The 16880-nt window shown below is 40.6% G+C and overlaps 2 protein-coding genes across 5 annotated transcripts in view; one reads left to right on the top strand and one right to left on the bottom strand.

Moving 5' to 3' along the window:
• POLR3A (RNA polymerase III subunit A) overlaps positions 1–9002 on the bottom strand; it is a 32191-nt gene extending 23189 nt beyond the window's left edge. The window contains exons 1-11 of one of the 2 annotated variants that reach the window (XM_030275915.4): positions 8832–9002; positions 7787–7922; positions 7132–7269; positions 6443–6614; positions 5087–5241; positions 3893–4132; positions 2808–2970; positions 2475–2611; positions 1842–1945; positions 1009–1150; positions 362–502 (exon numbers count right to left, since the gene is read on the bottom strand). In XM_030275915.4, coding sequence (XP_030131775.1) covers positions 362–502; positions 1009–1150; positions 1842–1945; positions 2475–2611; positions 2808–2970; positions 3893–4132; positions 5087–5241; positions 6443–6614; positions 7132–7269; positions 7787–7922; positions 8832–8875 — 1572 coding nt within the window. In that variant the 5' untranslated portion in view covers positions 8876–9002. The remainder of the gene's footprint in view (positions 1–361; positions 503–1008; positions 1151–1841; positions 1946–2474; positions 2612–2807; positions 2971–3892; positions 4133–5086; positions 5242–6442; positions 6615–7131; positions 7270–7786; positions 7923–8831) is intronic. The other variant, XM_002195440.6, reaches the window with a different exon arrangement.
• Positions 9003–9449: 447 nt separating this feature from the next.
• On the top strand, positions 9450–16185 carry RPS24 (ribosomal protein S24). Of its 3 annotated transcripts, XM_030275918.4 has the most exons (7): positions 9455–9575; positions 10918–10983; positions 11547–11756; positions 12170–12280; positions 13137–13153; positions 15204–15239; positions 16091–16185. In XM_030275918.4, the coding sequence occupies exons 1-5, from the start codon at positions 9573–9575 to the stop codon at positions 13140–13142; spliced, it is 396 nt and encodes a 131-aa protein (XP_030131778.1). In that variant the 5' UTR covers positions 9455–9572; the 3' UTR covers positions 13143–13153; positions 15204–15239; positions 16091–16185. The 3 variants fall into 3 exon arrangements, with proteins under 3 accessions (XP_072787112.1, XP_030131778.1, XP_030131780.1); XM_030275920.4 differs by lacking the exon at positions 13137–13153 and having other exon boundaries at positions 9456–9575; XM_072931011.1 differs by lacking the exons at positions 13137–13153; positions 15204–15239; positions 16091–16185 and adding an exon at positions 12402–12738 and having other exon boundaries at positions 9450–9575.
• Positions 16186–16880: the final 695 nt, after the last annotated feature.

Genomic DNA, 16880 nt, shown 5'->3' with positions numbered 1-16880 from the left:
TGGTCCGTCTATCTGCAATTCCCAGGCTGTCAGACCAGAAGCAAATGATGGATCTGCTGGTAAGAGCCACCCTAGCCTGGTAGCAATCTCCAAGGACAGTCAGGTAGAAGCATACTGACATCTAATTATACTGCTTTTTCCCCAGATGTAAAACCTAAGGCTATTAGATTACCAGGGTGTAACAGTCCTAATTTATTCTGAAACCCTTTTTGCAGAGTTTTCAGGCAGTTTCAAAGTTGTAAATTATCCACACCCAGTAATCTTTACAGTATTTCAGATTTCATATTTCAGAGTTAAGAACTAAAGGGCTCAGCCCATCTGTCAGCAGCAAAATCCCAACATGAGCATTTCATATACCCACCCCCATTAAAACAAGTGCTTCTGCTTTTGCTTCTTCTGTCTGAGGAAGGTGAAGGTTCATTTCATCTCCATCAAAATCTGCATTGTATGGTGTACAGACACATTCATTGAACCTGAATGTCCTATGAGGTTTTACTCTAGCCTGGAAAAGTAAAAAAAAAAAAAAAAAAAAAAAAAAAAAAAAAAAAAAAAAATTATGCACACACAGTCAAGCATGGCTAAAAAAAGAAAGCCATGGTCAAGTGTTTCCTTTTTATATTACAAACATGAGTCAAAATTCCTGATTATAGAATTTAACAGGAACTAACAGAAATTGTATTCACATTATATTATAGATACATAGCTATTAATTTTCATTATGGCATATTTATAAAAAGTACAGAAGACAACATGCTTTGTAGAGATCACATCAACTCCACAAAAATGAAGTGCTCACACAAGAAGAGGTCAATTATGGCTCTTGGCAGAAGTGTGCACACAACATCCTGCCTGGGCACACATCCATTCCCATGCACAGGCACACCTGCACTGCATTCATCCTTGCTCCACACACGGTTTCAGCAGCAGCTGTTTATTTTTGCATGTGTAAGACAGAAACACCATAAAGGCCAAGTGCCTGATATTGCAGGCTGCACTGTCTGTACTCACAATGTGAGCCATGATGCTCAGCTTGTGCAGAGAGGGCTGCCGGTTGAACAGGACAATGTCACCGTCTATCAGATGTCGCTCCACAATGTCACCAAACTTCAGCTCCTGCGCCATCTTCTCTCGGTTCCCGTATTTCAAAAATCTTCATAGGAAGAGATAATAATGCAGTCAGAAGATATACAGACACTAAACAGAAAGACAACTAAAAATTAATTCTGTGTTTATAATGCCAACTTTTCCATTAACTGCTAAAGTATTTGTACTACAGTAACTAGAAGACGAAACTGGTGTGCACTGAACATCAATCACTGCTATTTTAAGCAATGAATGTATTTTGACATCAGTCAACAAAGCTACAGTGATTAGAACATTAAGTAAGAAAAGTCCATTTGTAAATATACAAAATTTATTTCAATTGTATCAGAGTACAGAATGTTTCACTCATGTATTACCCCTTCTTCCTATCCATAAACTGACTTTAGATTAGCTCTCACATGAAAACAGCCAGTATGACTTGCCCAAAACCAACTGTTTTCACTTGTGTCTGTACTACACCCTCCATTTTCAATTAAGATAGACCTCAGTCATTAAAGAATATAAATCTAACTGCAGTTCAGCATCATTAGTATATGCATTTTAGTTTAAAAAAGAGACTATTTAAAAAAATCATACACTAAACCTGAGAACATAAAGACAATTATTTTTGTACTACACATTATGAAAGATTCTAAAAACAAATTTTAATCCCTGCAGCTATAACTGCCTTCACATACCAATAAGAACAAGGTGATGAGGAGAAATAAAAAGTGAATCATTACAGATAAGCATGATACCTTTTCATTTGAGTGTGCCTTTGCTGTATGAAGTTTGCTCCAGGATGAACATCAGGCCCATTACAGACAAGTTTCCTCATAAAATTAATATTTGCTTTGTTCACCTGTTGCATAAAGATTTCAATCAGAAACAAGCAGAACATGTTTCAGGACCTTGTTTTTACTGGTGGCTTTTGTGTTCTCAAATTTCAGGCTCAATTGACAATCTCCTCACGCAGCCTCCAGCTGCTGAGGGGAACTTGCAGGAAGGAATAGAGGAGGAAAACTTCAGCCTATCTTAGAGCAGAGTATCAGAGGGAAATTAAATTAAAAATCCGGGAGGGAAATTTAGAAATAAAAGTAACCCAATCACTCCTTTATATAAATCTATGAATGAATTGAAAAAAAACCATGAAGCAAAACTCTTAGTTCTAGAGAGGTCACTTTACACCACATCTTGTCAGCACTTGCCTACTACCAATACTACAGATTTTTATTTGCCAAGAGCAAGAGAATTGGCAAAGCATTAACAAATGGCATTTCAAATAAAATGCAGTACATTTATTTCCTTTTGGAGTGAGGAAAGAAACAACACTGAGGTATGACTTGGGGGAAAAAAAAGAATAGAAAAAGTGTAAGCTCTACACTACTTACCTTTTCAGGAAAGGTCAATATTTTAGCAACATGAATCGGCACTGCTACTTCATCTATTCTTAAGTTAGGATCAGGTGAAATGACTGTTCTGCCAGAAAAATCCACTCTCTTTCCAGACAGATTGCCTCTAAACCGACCTAACAAAACAGTCAAAACTCTTTAAATAAAAATAGTTCTCAAAATGTTATGTGTTAAGACAGTGCATTAGAACATCTTGTAAGGTATAGCACCAAAGTGCAACACAGCAGTACCAGAAGGAGACTTGGCAATAGCAAAGATTTGTGGTTCAATTATATAAAAAAAAAATAATTAAAAGCAATTTTTTAGACAAACCTTGCTTTCCCTTAAGTCTCTGAACAAATCCTCTGGTCCATTTTTTAGGTGCCATGTTGAGAGGTATGCCAGAGAGCTCACTATTAATGTACAGGGCACACTGCAGTTGAAGAAAATCCCAGTCTTCCATAATCATCTGTGTTTTGGCTCCTGATATCCTATGCTAAACAAAATAGTCATCCAATTCAGAAAATAAATATAACAACATGTATTAAACTAGACAAGAATTTTTCTGTTATGAGTACAGCTCTTCCTTTGCAAATAACATCATGAAACTTCCATCAATTGGAACGAAAACAGGAAAATAACTTTCCAAGATGATGCATATTACTATAGCATAAGGCACATCACAAGGGAACCCAGCAAAAAAAAATTCTTTTGACTAATATGGGCTTTGAACAAATGCTCACAAAATTAGGAATTTCTTTAAATTGCATTTTTCCCAATCCACTCAAGCTAATATAACTTAACTGACAAGAAAATCAGTAGTTAATAGTTTTTCAATCATGGAAGAGCTAGTACTCAATTTGCTTTGTCTGCCTGACAAAGGAACAGTTTTTAAAAGTCTCCAAAGTGTTATTCTGGTAGAAGTGCTCTTCTAAGCAAATGATAAAATGTCAAATCATCTTTTAGTCTCAATTTGATGGCTATACTAAATGAAATCTGATTTCTCAAGAACAGATGGCAGAATAAATAAAGCGAGGAAAAAAAAAAAAGAGGAAGGTCTACAAGAAAAAAAAAACAGCACAAATCAATAGGGTAATATTTTCATTTTAAGTAACTATGCAAAAAGCATGAAAGTCATGGGAGAGGGAAAAAAAATTACAAAAAGAGTTAACAGACCAGAGCTGAAATGAAAAAAAAACCATTTCCCATAAGAATCCCAGTAGACCTTCATCAGGTCCTACACTGCAAGCAGCCAGTCAGCCAGTTCCATCTGAAGTAAGCTTCTCCTATCTTTCAGTAAAATGCCCAATGACATAGAAATAGAGCACCAGACTGTAAGCACTAAACCCACTTGCTATATTCAATCCCACACAAATCTTTCTCCAGGCAACAGTCTCAGAGGGTGAAGGCTGACTCACCTTTTTTATCACATCATTGAGGAAAATGATCTCTGTCAGTTTCATTGTCAAATCGTCCTCATTGGTGCCAGACTTCAAATCGCTCACAACAGAGGGTCTGATACACAGTGGAGGCACCAGAAGTCGTGTGAGGATCAAATCTGAAGGTTTACCTGCTTGTGGGTTCATTAGAAGTAGAGGGATGTCTTCCACTGGGATTCTTTTAAAGAGGTTCAATACTACCAAAGGATTCAAGTTTTCCTACAAAATCCATTGGGAAAACAGGGAGAAGAAGCCATCATGTCAAGTTTCAATGCTTCCCTCCTCCTCCCCTTATTTTACTGATGCTCAGAAATTGCCTTTTTCAAAAGCAAATAGAGAACTATCCATGCAAACTAATCTATGTTTTAGTTTATTTATTCTAAACCAATGCTTTTAGCATCTCAGATATTAACTTGCTACATATTCTTTCCATTTTTCCCCATATATGTGTGTTTACTTCCTATCATGTTGCTCTCTTGTCTCAAGAGTTAATGGGGAGTATTTCATTGTCAATAGAGAAAGCAACTCAACATCTTAAACTTAAAGCACATTGTATTCATTTTATTAGTAAAAAATCACATGATTACAGTACTGCCTAGATATTTTTCAAAATTTAATTTCTCTCCTCTTAGTACAGCTACTGCTGCATTCACTATTTTTTCTATCCAAGTATGTACCCAGAGATCTTTCCAGCTTGCTAAGAGCAGAAGGAAACAAAACTGCATACAATAAAAAGCTAATGAAACAAAACGTTAGCAAATTAAGTCTCTTCTTTCTTTCTCAACATTAAGAACTTCTGAAGAAAGAAAATGTGTGTATTGGAATTAATACTGGAGTTACAGTGAACCTATATATACATGGAAACTTTATACGGACCTATCTTTCTTCTTCCTGGTCTAGTTTATAGAAGCTAGACCAGAACTAAGAACACCCCTTTCTTTACAGGTAGGTAATGGTGTACCAGAACATGCTAATATACTAAATCTCTCATTTTAGCCAAGTTAACATTATTGCAGTGGATACAAACATTCTTCATGTATCTTTTGATATACAAAATTCTTGGATCACCACAAGACTTCAGCTGATCCACTGCAAGCCTTTAAGGAGTTTTATTTCATGCAAAAAAAAAAAACGAAAAAAAGAAAAAAAAATGTAGGTTATAATAAATTTCACCTGAGCTCTTCCCAGTAAGGGTTCCACTTCTTTGTTATATTCAATGGCAGTTTCAAAGGACTGGAGAAAAGTAGATACTATTGGATCTACAACTTTCTTATTTGTCTTGTACTTTTCATGTATTATCTTCAACAAACCACACTTCTTCACAGTTCCTGCAAGGAATTAAATATGGATTGTCTTGGGATTTTATTTCAAAATAGCAAAAACACATCACATCACCAAAACTTAAGTAAGTTACAGTTCCAAAACAAGCTAAACCTTCAATGAACATAAGAACAAAACAAAACTTAATTAGCTTTATTAACCAGCTTCCTAAACTCACAGAACAATCAAGTTATACCTTTTTATATGAATGGTATGGTGTACCTACATGATGGTGCAGCCTCTGAGGCTGAAAGTAGGTGGTTTAGCCTACACCTTTAATTCAGCTTCACCTCATTCACAGGAGATACTTCTAAAGAAGTTCCCGCACTAAAAAAAGGACTAAGAAGTGTCATTTATGTATCTTACCAGTATCTTCTGAAGTAATTTTGGAAGTGAAGTATCAGAAAAATCTAAGCATTTTTATGTCATGCAGGTAATATTATTTATGAAGCTTTCACAGACTACTCCAAATGCTCAATTTCTTTTCCTGAAGTATTCTGACCCATCATGTAACTTTTCTAAATGCCTACTGTTTATGCCCCCTATGTGCAGACTGGGAATGTATGATGAAGCAGCTCTCCTTTTATAGAGTTATTGAGCATTTCAACAAAGAACCCATAATTTTCATAAGTAAGAAGTTTTAAGTTAGGGATTAACCATTTACTATGAATCTGTAATACACCAAGTCCTTACAAAGCAGTAACATGTGACCAATGCAGATGAAAAAAATAAAACATACTTTGAAAACCAGGTATGAACTCTTACAAAAATGCTCTGCCCTAAGAAGGAATGAGCTTAAGAAAGATAATCTAATTCAACGATGAAAAGTGATGCTCACTCAAAATTACAAATGCTATAAATGTTTCTATGTGAATGCATTGATCACTGCCAATAGCTTCCAATATCTTTAAAAACACGTTAAAAGGGGTTTTTTTGGTCATTATTCCAGTATCAAATAATGGTTACTACCATGACACATAAAATAATACAGGCAACTAGGAAAATGTCTGTATCCACAGAAATGAGAAATGAACAAACATGTGTCTGGCCCTAAAAATGCAATTACCTGTTTTTTTAACTAAGACCAGAGAGAACACCCACTAGCTGTGCAATGAACGAGCATAATTCATGATTTGGATGCTTCCACAGCCACCAAGGTGAAAGCCATCAGAGCAGATAACGTCACAAACTGCCCGTGTCAATACTCACCATTAAAGGCCCCACAGTAGGGACAAGTGGTTTTCTTTCGGCACTTCTCTGACACTTTCTTTTTTAGCCCTCTCTTCTGAAGATATGCAAGGCCAGGTCGTTTTAGGTAATCCAAAAACTGCTTTTTTTCTTCCACTGACAGCATGATGCGGCAACAGGTTTTGCAGATCATCTTAAAGGTAAACATGTATAAACACAGCTGCCTGAGACACATTCAGATGTCACCTCTTGAACTACAGCTTAAGCTCTCCAACACAATGTGGTTTTTTGAATGAGATACCACTCTCTTGATTGAAAGACCAAATCACATATTGGAATACACATAAAAAAGCACATGAGAAAAATACAGTCTATGAGGCAAATCTTTAGCTAGGCTCTGCAGACCCTTAAAAATTCATATAAATCAAACAGAGCTTTGATTTACTTGGATGTTCTGAAAGGCAAATTATCCTGCATATATTGAATTCAAACTGCAGAAAAATAATAGATGAAATTTTTCAGTCTGAGATTACATAGAACATCACTAAGATTGGTCTTCAAATACCTGTATTTTACAAAAGAAAATGTACACAAAGATAGACTAATAATGCAACCTTATTTTGGCCTTCTCAATCACTTTCAAGCATCATCTTTTCTGAAAATTTCCTTTTTTAGACTAGAAACTGACAACAAACCATGATCATGTTTACCTGTAAGATGCCTATCACAGCTTTGAAGTACCCAACGTGAAAACATGGCAGTTCTAAGTCAATGTACCCATAATGCCCCAAACAATCAGCCAGACTTTTCCCACAGGTTTCACAGGGACGGTCTTTTTCACTGGTTCCCTTTGGGAGAAAAGGAACACACATGCAGAGAAAAAAAGTTAGCTGTAATTGATGGGACAGAGACAAAATACAGTTTATAAGCTAGTCAGGAATCCTAGCAGCAGAGCTAGGATTCTTCCTCAGCACCAGAAGCACATCAATAGCACTACAGTAACTCTGATCCCTAAGAAAAGTGGTTTTTACACACAGCCCCTGCTGACACCAATGACCTGGACTAAGGCAGCTCTTGCAGCTGATTTACAGCCCATTACAGTGTGGCATTTTGGTGACACATGTCTCTGGGTGTCCCAGCAGGCAGAAAAGTAACTTACTTCCTGCCTCAAGAGAATGCATTCCTGCCCTCCAAAAGCGTGAAAAAAGTAGCTGGCACTGCAGCTAACAGTCTATGAAATTTAAGTAAAGACTCATTTGAACTTACTTTGGACAAAGTGTACATCTTAGTGACCCCAACTTTTTTTTTTTAACCACTTCAGAAACGCCCCAGAAAGAGTTTAGAAAACAAAAGAAAGGTTCTCACCATGCGATGGTCCAGCACTCCATACTGCAGCGGAGAGTGATGGTTGTCCTGACTATACAAATTTTTGCTGACCACTTGAATATGAGCTTGCTGACGCATCTCTTCTGGAGATTTCATGCCAAAACAGATGTGGCTTCTAGGACAGGAAATTTCAGATGTATGGGCAAATATATATATAGGTGTGTATATGTGTATATACATATATATGTATGTATATATATATATATATATATATATACACACATATATGCAAAACCACTTACAATGGCAAGAACACCTACATGCAAGTATCACAGAACCAATCAAGTTGAAAAAGACCTCAGAGATCACTCAACTCAACCTATGATCAAACACTACCTTGTCAATTAGACCATGACACTGAGCACCACATGCAGGCTTTCCTTAAACTCTTCTAGGGACAGTAACTCCACCACCTCCCTGGGCAGACCATTCAATGCCTAACCACCCTTTCTGTGAAGTTCTCCCTGATGTCCAAGCTAAACCTTCCCTAGTGCAATTTAAGGCTGTGCTCTCTCATCCAGTCACTGGTTGCCTGGGAGAAGAAGGCAATTCCCAGCTGGCTACACCGTCCTTTCAGGTGATTTTAGAGCCTCCTCTTCTCCAAGCTAAACACTCCAGCTCCCTCAGACGCTCCCCCTAAGGCTGGTGATCCTTCAGCAGCTTCCTTGCCTTTCTCAGGACCCCAAGCACTCGAAAACAATGCAAAAATGGCTAGGTTGATTCACAACATTGCTGAAACAGGTACTTTTCATATAATTGCAAAAAATAAAGCTGCTTTACGGTGAGTTGGTGGTTTTTATCTGAGGGATTTATCGACCTTCCCAGGCATCCCCACAGCTGGCCACAGGCACAGCCACCCGTGGGAGGACCAGCCTGTGCCAGCGCTCCGAGGAGCGGAGCGTGAGCCGCGAGCTGTCCACCGCGGCCCTGCACGCCACCACTCCCCCAGCTCCGCTACAGCGGCTCTGTCCCGCAACTCTGCCGCCCCCAACCCAGCCCCGGGCACCGCAGGACCCCCACTCACATTTTCTTGGCCACATCGGTCTCCCTGAACTGCTCCTTCACCATCGCGGCGGCGGCGGGGCCCGCGCGGCTGCACGCGGGGCCGGGCCGGGCCGGGCCGGGGCGCTCAGCGCGGCCTCCGCCCGCAGCGCCCCCTGCCGGCGCCGCGGCTCCGGGCAATGCCCCCGGCCCTTGTGGCACCTGCTGCGTTCAGCACACAGCGAGGAACTGCTCCTGGTGCTCAGCGGGAGCTTCCCGAGCACCGCCTGCCCACCGCCCCTCGGCCTATTCCCCGGCAGCACGGAGCTGAGCCCGGCTCCGCCCTCTGACACCCCTCCCTGTCTATGCACATGAATGACGCTCTCTCTCAGTCGTCTCTTTCTGAGGCCGAAGAGGCCCCAGCTACCGGAGCCCCAAGCAACTCCTCAGCCAGGCTACTCCACCACATTCAGTCCGTGGCTCTGCGTGTCCCTACAGCGGCCCTAGGTCACCAGCGACGAGACCTCAGGCGCACGGCTCCGAGCCGGAGCCAGCGCACGGCGGGGCGGAGCTGGGCTGAGGTCACCGTCCGCGGGACACGGAGCTGGCTCCGCCCCGCGTCTCACGGGCACACTACAGCTACAATACGCCCAGCGGGTTCCTGCGGCTCCGGACGGGACAGCCCCACGCACAGCCCCACCCCGCAGGAAGGGCCCTCTTATGATTGGCCGCGGGGCGGCGCCGATCCTTTTCTTTTCCGGTCGCTGGAGCCGCGGTTGCCGCCATGGTGAGTGCCGGGCCCGGGCCCCGCCATCCGCCCCGCGCCGCCGCCATCCGCACCCCGCCGCGCCCGCGCCCCGCCGCGCCCCGCCGGCCAGGCCCGCCCGCGCCCGCCCGCGGCCGAATGGCGGGCACCGAGCCCGGGCTCCCGCGGCCCGGCCGCCGCCGCCGTGCCGCCGGCAGCAGCGAGCTGCGGGGCGAGGCCGCGCCGTGTGTTCGGCTGCGCCGCGTCCGTGCTCGAGCAGCCCGCGCCCTGACAGTGCGGACAGCGTGCTGCTGCTCGGGGGCTGCCGGCGTCACACCGCCTCCTTCGCGGCTGCTCCTGTCTGAAAGCCTTGTGGAAGCAGTGGCGAGCAGGGTGTTCAGAGAAATTTCCGCGCTGCGTTAGGAAGAGCGTGGCCAGCAGCTCGAGGGAGCTGATCTGCTCTTTTCTCAGCCTTGGTGAGGCTGTATCTAGAGCGTAGTGTCCAGGTTTGGCCTCTTCAGTCCAGGACAGACTCCTGGAGCGGTTCCAGTGAGGGCAGTGAGGATGACTGGGGAACTGGAGCATTTCTCCTGTGATGAAAGGTTGAGAGAGCTGAACGCCTTCAGTTCAAGAAGGGGTGACAGGAAGGTGATGTTGTCAGTGTCTGTCACTATTTAAAGGGAGGTATCACAGGATGTAGCCAGGCTCTGCTTGGTGGTGCCAGGCAATAGTACTCGAGGCAAGGGCAGAAACTAATGCCCAGGAAGTTTCACCTGAACATCAGGAAGAGCTTCTTTACTGTTCTAGTGCATGGTCAGTCACTGTTCTGTATCCTCACTTTCACCACGCTCTTTACCCCCCCCCCCCCACACCCACTGCCATGTTCTTACTCTGAGGTCAGGTATGAACACACCAAGTGCCGTGCCAAGTGTGTAATTTACTGAAAAAACTGGGTAAACTTTTCTATACCCACTAACCTGTTCTTCCTTTCAACCAGGAGCATCCAGGAATCATGGATGCTCCCTTGTCCTTAGGGGTGGGAAGCCATAGAGGCTTCAAGCATTTGGGTTTAGAAGGAAACTTCTGTTGTATTAGAGTACTTGGCATTGAGATCCATGTCTTTTAGTAAAAGCTGCTTCAGTTTTTCATGGTAGTGAAGGCGTGTATGTTGCTGTGGTGTTTTGGAAACTGGGGATTGAGTTTGTCAATTTGTCACTCAAAGGTGTTTTCTGTAGCCCAAGACCAGCCCACTTAATTGTGAGCTCACTGTCAGTATCGGAGGCTCCTGACTGTTGTGGTACTACTGTACATTATTTATACACCTACTCAGTTTCTGTTGCATTTGTAGCTATTGTTTTGTTTTATTTAATGTTTTCTCTTGCAGAATGACACAGTGACCATCAGAACCAGGAAGTTCATGACCAACAGACTTCTGCAGCGCAAGCAGATGGTAAAAGACTACAGAAAATTGCCTTTATTTGTTTGGTGGTTCCAAGCTGGAAGCTTTAGCTGCTATAAATACGGGGCCCTTAAAATCTACAGGGTTCTTAAATTAAGAATTATAAGAGCATATGGGTTTAAATACGTTGACTTATGCTCAAAGTAAATCTTATGGTGAACTTGCACCAGCTTGAGACTGGATGTTTAGGAAAATAATTTCTGCACCAAAAGGATTATTAAGCATTGGAATAGGCTGCCCTGGGAAATGGTTAAGTCATCTTCCCTGCAGGTATTCAAAAGACATGTAAGTGTAGCAGTTCAGAACATGGCTTAGCACCATTGAGACACTTGACAGGATTGGATCTACTGTTGGATTTAATGATTTTAAAGGTATTTTTCAGTCTAAATGACTCAGTGAAGCAAGAAACATCTGAATGCGTTTGTGTCAAATGAATCATAATTTCTGCTGAAGTGGGTTGGTTTAAATGTTGAGCTCATGGTGGAACTGTAGCACCTGGTGGGGCTGTGTACTGGATATTGACCTTTCATCAACTTGTTGAAAATCTTTTATAGGTGATCGATGTTCTTCATCCTGGGAAGGCCACGGTCCCCAAAACAGAAATCAGGGAAAAGCTGGCAAAAATGTACAAGACAACCCCTGATGTAATTTTCGTCTTTGGCTTCAGAACTCACTTTGGTGGTGGCAAGACAACAGGTTTTGGCATGATCTATGATTCCCTGGACTATGCAAAGAAAAATGAACCAAAGCACAGGCTTGCCAGGGTATGTTGTTTTCTGGTATCTCAAAAGCAGGATTTGCGTGTGTAAAAATTCAAGTTTTGTGAAAGTACAGTTGCATGATAGCTCCTAAAATAGCACATTTAACTTCTGCATTTGCAAAATAGGCTAAGTGTGTTTTTATTCTATATTACTAGGGAATTGGGAAGGCAAAACTGATACCAGAGGTGTTTAGCAGTAACTTTTAACAAAACACTAATAAAGGTCTAGAATAAGCATAAGAAATGGGGCTGATCCATGTGCCTCTTCAATGTTTACGTTGTGTGTTGAATTATTCATTAGTTAACAATCTTGCTGTTTAGTTAATTTTCGAAATTTAAACTGTATCATGGAACATAAACTCCAGCGTTGATAGTAGAGAAACAATATTAAAAGCAACTTTCAACTGTTTTTAATAGCACGGCTTGTATGAAAAGAAAAAGACTTCCAGGAAGCAGCGAAAAGAGCGTAAGAACAGAATGAAGAAAGTCAGGGGCACAGCCAAGGCAAACGTTGGTGCTGGCAAGAAGGTAGGATGAGAATATCTTATAAGCTAGAGTGAACATATGCCTTTGAAATGTTGATTATGAGTTCTTCAACAGAATAACATTGTTTCTCTTCCATTTTTTCACCTGTTCTACTGGATAACAGAAGGTAAACTGTATGTTGTATAGCTTGTCATCAGCTCAGTAGCTTAGTTGTGCTCCTCACTGCTGCCAGCCTAGCTGATACAACATGAAGCAATGCTTCCTAAATTACTGTTTCTTATGTGTCACTTAAACTAAAGTTAAACTTTATAAATCTAACAGTGTTGCTCTAATCACTTAACTCAGTCTCGCAATACACACATTGGATAATCTTAACACTTGTTGCTCAGGCTGCCTAAACCCCTAATGCTTCCTCCCCCAAGTTACTGTTGGTATGGTGTTCCTTCCCGAGGTAAGTTTGTTAAGGATGTGTGCTGTAGGCAGTGAGGACTGTGTAAATAGAGATAAGGTAGAATGCCTTGGGGTTTGAGGGACTGGTGCCCAAGGTAGTGGAGTCTTTCTCTGGTGAGGCTAGACTGATGCAGCCCTCCTGGGCTGTGGCTAGGACCTGATAGAGGCAGGTTGGAAGGAGGCAGATTTCCTCTCTCATGAAACAACTAAAGCTGAGGCATGGGTTGGGTGGGAATCTAGTCACTTTCCTTCACAGTGTTCCATTTTCTGATAAAAATTGAATAAGCTGTGCAGCAAGTGGGTTTTTTTTTTTCAGGTGTTTTAGCAAGGGGAGAGAGGGTAATGGGTTTTGATGCTTAGTTCTGTAGCTGTGAAAATACCTTGATATCTTGAACTTTAGTAATCTTCACTTTTGCTTTTTTCCTACTTTCTTGGAACTCTCCATCAGAAATGAAGTATCTGCAGGTACTGGAAATGAGCATGGATTTGGTGCCTGAATTATACATCACTGAAATGTGTCTATCCTTTTAATTAAAGCACTGTACTGCCTTGTACGCATGTTTGATTTAAACTTAACATCTGTCATGTGAGGGTTCACCTAATTACATAATGAATTTTATTCGTGTGACTTGGAAGTAAAATATGCTTAGTAGCAAACCAGACTTTTTGAAAGTAGTGAATAAACTTGAAAATAATTCCCAGTGAGAAGAAATCCAAGAAATCCAATCTTGTTGACTTGAGAGGTTGGTTCAGTCACCACAGGATCTGATTTTCAAAGTAGTACAGTGCAGTTGCATGTGTAACTTGACCATTGTGTGAAAGTGGTGGTGTACATGAAAGCTGAGTCACATCACAATTGGTGCATTTGAGGTGGTGCTTGGAGATGGCACAGTTGTCAACATTAAACTGTATTTTACTCTTGTCCTGCAGTATTCCAAGTTAAGACACAAATTACAGTGAAATTGGAAATCTAAATGAAATTAGATTTTGTAGTTAGTGTGGAGGTGAAGTTCTTGTTATCCCTGGATGGAAAGGAACCAGTGTTACTGACAGTTACTAGATCAGGGAATTACTCTACTAGAAAACATTAGGAGCCTTCTTCCTTTGTGCTTTAATGCTGTTTTAATCATGAAGTCCTACAATGGTTTATGGCACAAAATTAGCATTTGGTGTAGTAGTAACACCTAATGTACCCACTTCTGTCAATGGCAAAGGAGTCATTTCATGTTGCACCAATCCCAGTAATTTGGAGGAATTTCTTCCTTTTAAGACTTTTACACCTGAAGGTAGCTGGTTTTGAGTGTTAATGAAAAGTGATCAAGTGACTCACTTGAACTATTAATGGTGTCTAGTTCATAGAAGTTCTTATAGCCTATCAACAGTTCAGAAATTGAAGGCAAGGATCGTGCCCTGTGGTAATTATGTAGGAGATGCATATCAATGGCTTGTCAAACTAACATGTAGTCTCAGTAGTAGGTGAACTTTTTTTTTTTTTTTGTTTTTGATTAGAGATATTTTGATGTCTTTTTAACCAATCTTTCAGTTGATAAGTATGCATGGGTTAGATACGACTTGTTTACCAGATTTGTTAATCTTTTTGTTGTCACTTAAGATAAATTATTTTGTGCACTTCCTGAACAACTTACTTGAGAAGAATTCTGTGCTGCATTATAGAAAAACAGTAAACTTTGTCTTCAGAAATGCGTGTTCAAAGATCATGATGTGGTATGGTTCATCATCCTTATCACAGCTGTGTGAAGGAATTTTTAATAGGAGTCCTGGAATACATTTTTGAGTCCACCTACAAAATCTGTGAGAACTATTTTACCTTGTAAATGTATCAGTATTGATTAGAAAGAAATGTTTAGGCAAGTGTATATTCTAAAAGTTACGTATGATGTAGTCATGACATAACTATGCTGATGTATTGTTAAGTTTTCTTTGATGATTCCTTTCACTTCTCACTCCTTCAGCATTCCCATTCTGTTTTCCCTGCAGTTTCAAGAGAACTATTTTAAAATATTTTGTGTTATTTAATATATTCTGTGGCTCTAGAGCTGGCTGAGCTTGCTAAAATATGCAATAAGTATATGTGAGTGTGCCTCACCTGGTCTTTCCATTCAAAGTAGTGATACTGAAATGCAGAAATATCCCCACCTTCCCTTTTAATGTCACAGCTGTAGCTGTGACAGCTCTTGACAGGTGGGGCTGTCAAACACAAGTGTGGATGGATAAGCACATGGAAGCCATTGTAGCCTGTAGGTGTAATTATTGAACATGCAGTTGCATTCTGAGCATTAGTTAAGCTCTAAATAGCTGTTGAGTTTAAGGGAGTAAGTGAAATCTTAAGTCTTCAGTCTCTGCAGTAGTCAAAACTTCCAGGGTTTCCTATCACATTTCAGTGTGGTTAATTAAAAAAAGCATGTGAGTGTCAGTGAAAACCCTTAAAGCTCAATTTTCTACAGTAGTAGAATTCAGATAAAATTCTTACTAATTTATGTTTTTTCTTTTTCAGTAAATGAACATTCTTCAGGTGGAAAACAGATAACAGGTATGCCTTCAGAATGCTTTTTAAGGGTGGGCATTCAGCAGTGCTGTCATTATGATAACAAGTCTGAGGTTCATTTATGCAGAGGTTGGAACTTGTGCAGACATAGAGCTCAGTGCAAGAGTTTTGGGCTAAAAATATTTACAAATCACTTTTGCACTTATTAGTGAGTTGGTAGCTTATGTGACTGTGACTTGCATGAAATACCTGATCAGTATAAAGACTGAAATAATATATTAGGTACTTCAGATTTACTGTTACCCAAGTTGCTGATTGTTTAGTCTTGCTGTAAACAAGGCTTATACTTTTCATATGTAGGTATGCTCAAGAGAGGATAGGTACTTGAGTTTTATTGTCTGAAATAGATTGAAGTAGCATGATACCTATTTTTGGAATGAATGTATGTTGTTTTTTTACAGGTACTCCTGTCAAGTAGAATATTTACAATCAGGATACTCTTACAAACAAGTCAGACTACATTTTTATATCTTTGCTGCAGGAATATAAGTGCTGTGGTCATAACTGCCCCAGAAAAAACTTTGGTTTTATTAGAAATGGTCTGAGTGATTCAGTTGGAAGGAACTTAAAACAGTCTGTCTGGGAGCTGATATAGTGAGTGTAATGTCTTAAACAGAAAGTTGTCACAGCTTGTTGATATCTTCTACAGAATTGCTATAATTTAGGCTCATTTTTTGCCATGGCAGTGCTGGGAAATTTTCAGCTTTGTGCTCTTACAAGAGCAATGTGTGTGGTTCACCTGACTTTTTTGGGAAACAGCTTTTCAGGCTTTATAAAAGTACAAATGTAAAAATTGTTTTAATTGTGTGTCAGTGATGTATTTTTTTCCTTTACAGGCAGCATCATTCTATGAAGAAGTATAGAATGAATTACTCTGGAAAGCAGAAGCTGCTCATCTGACTTTAACATCAAATAAACTCTGTCAATAAAATACTGGTTTGCCTTTTAATTCAAAAGTAACCATTTTGTAAAGTTTGAGAAATTCAGTATAGGTGTACTATTTGCACTGGATTAAAATCTTTTCATAATTAAACAAGTGTTGTTTTGAGTATCAATTTGAAGTGAACCACAGCTTCCTACTACTACAGGTAGTAGTAGGAGCTAATTGCAAGCAGGGATTGTTAGAGGTAGACATGCTCTTGTTCAAGCTGTGGTTTGGAAAGTCCTTTTGTTTGGCTGCCTGTTTTATATAGACCTGTAGAATACAGTGGAAGGGAGAACCAAACATGCAGACAGAGACACTCAGAGCTGCCTGCTTCCACAGTTAAGGCTAATGAAGGCAGTAGGAATGATTTGTATTTTGTTCCTGAGTTACCAGGACAGTCTCTGGGGTCTGTCTCTGGTCTGCAAGCTGTGTGGAACACCCCTAAATTTTCATCTGATAGTCTCTGGTGCATGTGTTTTGAGGAGTATGGAAAGCAGAAATTCTGTACTTCAGATAGGACTGAAACAGACTGGGCAGCTCTAGCAACTGTGTTGAGTAAGGCTCTGACATTTTACCTAAATGCAATATTTTTGAATTGCACTACCTTTGTACTGGGCAACACATTGTAAGACAGGTAAAAACACTTAAATGTTAGAGGGAGTAAACCAGCTCTATCACAGCTAAGAGTTGTTAAAGGGTTG

This window comes from Taeniopygia guttata, chromosome 6, assembly GCF_048771995.1.
Source record: "Taeniopygia guttata chromosome 6, bTaeGut7.mat, whole genome shotgun sequence".
NCBI classification, from domain to species: Eukaryota; Metazoa; Chordata; class Aves; order Passeriformes; family Estrildidae; genus Taeniopygia; species Taeniopygia guttata.
This window is presented reverse-complemented; position numbering and strand designations above follow the sequence as displayed.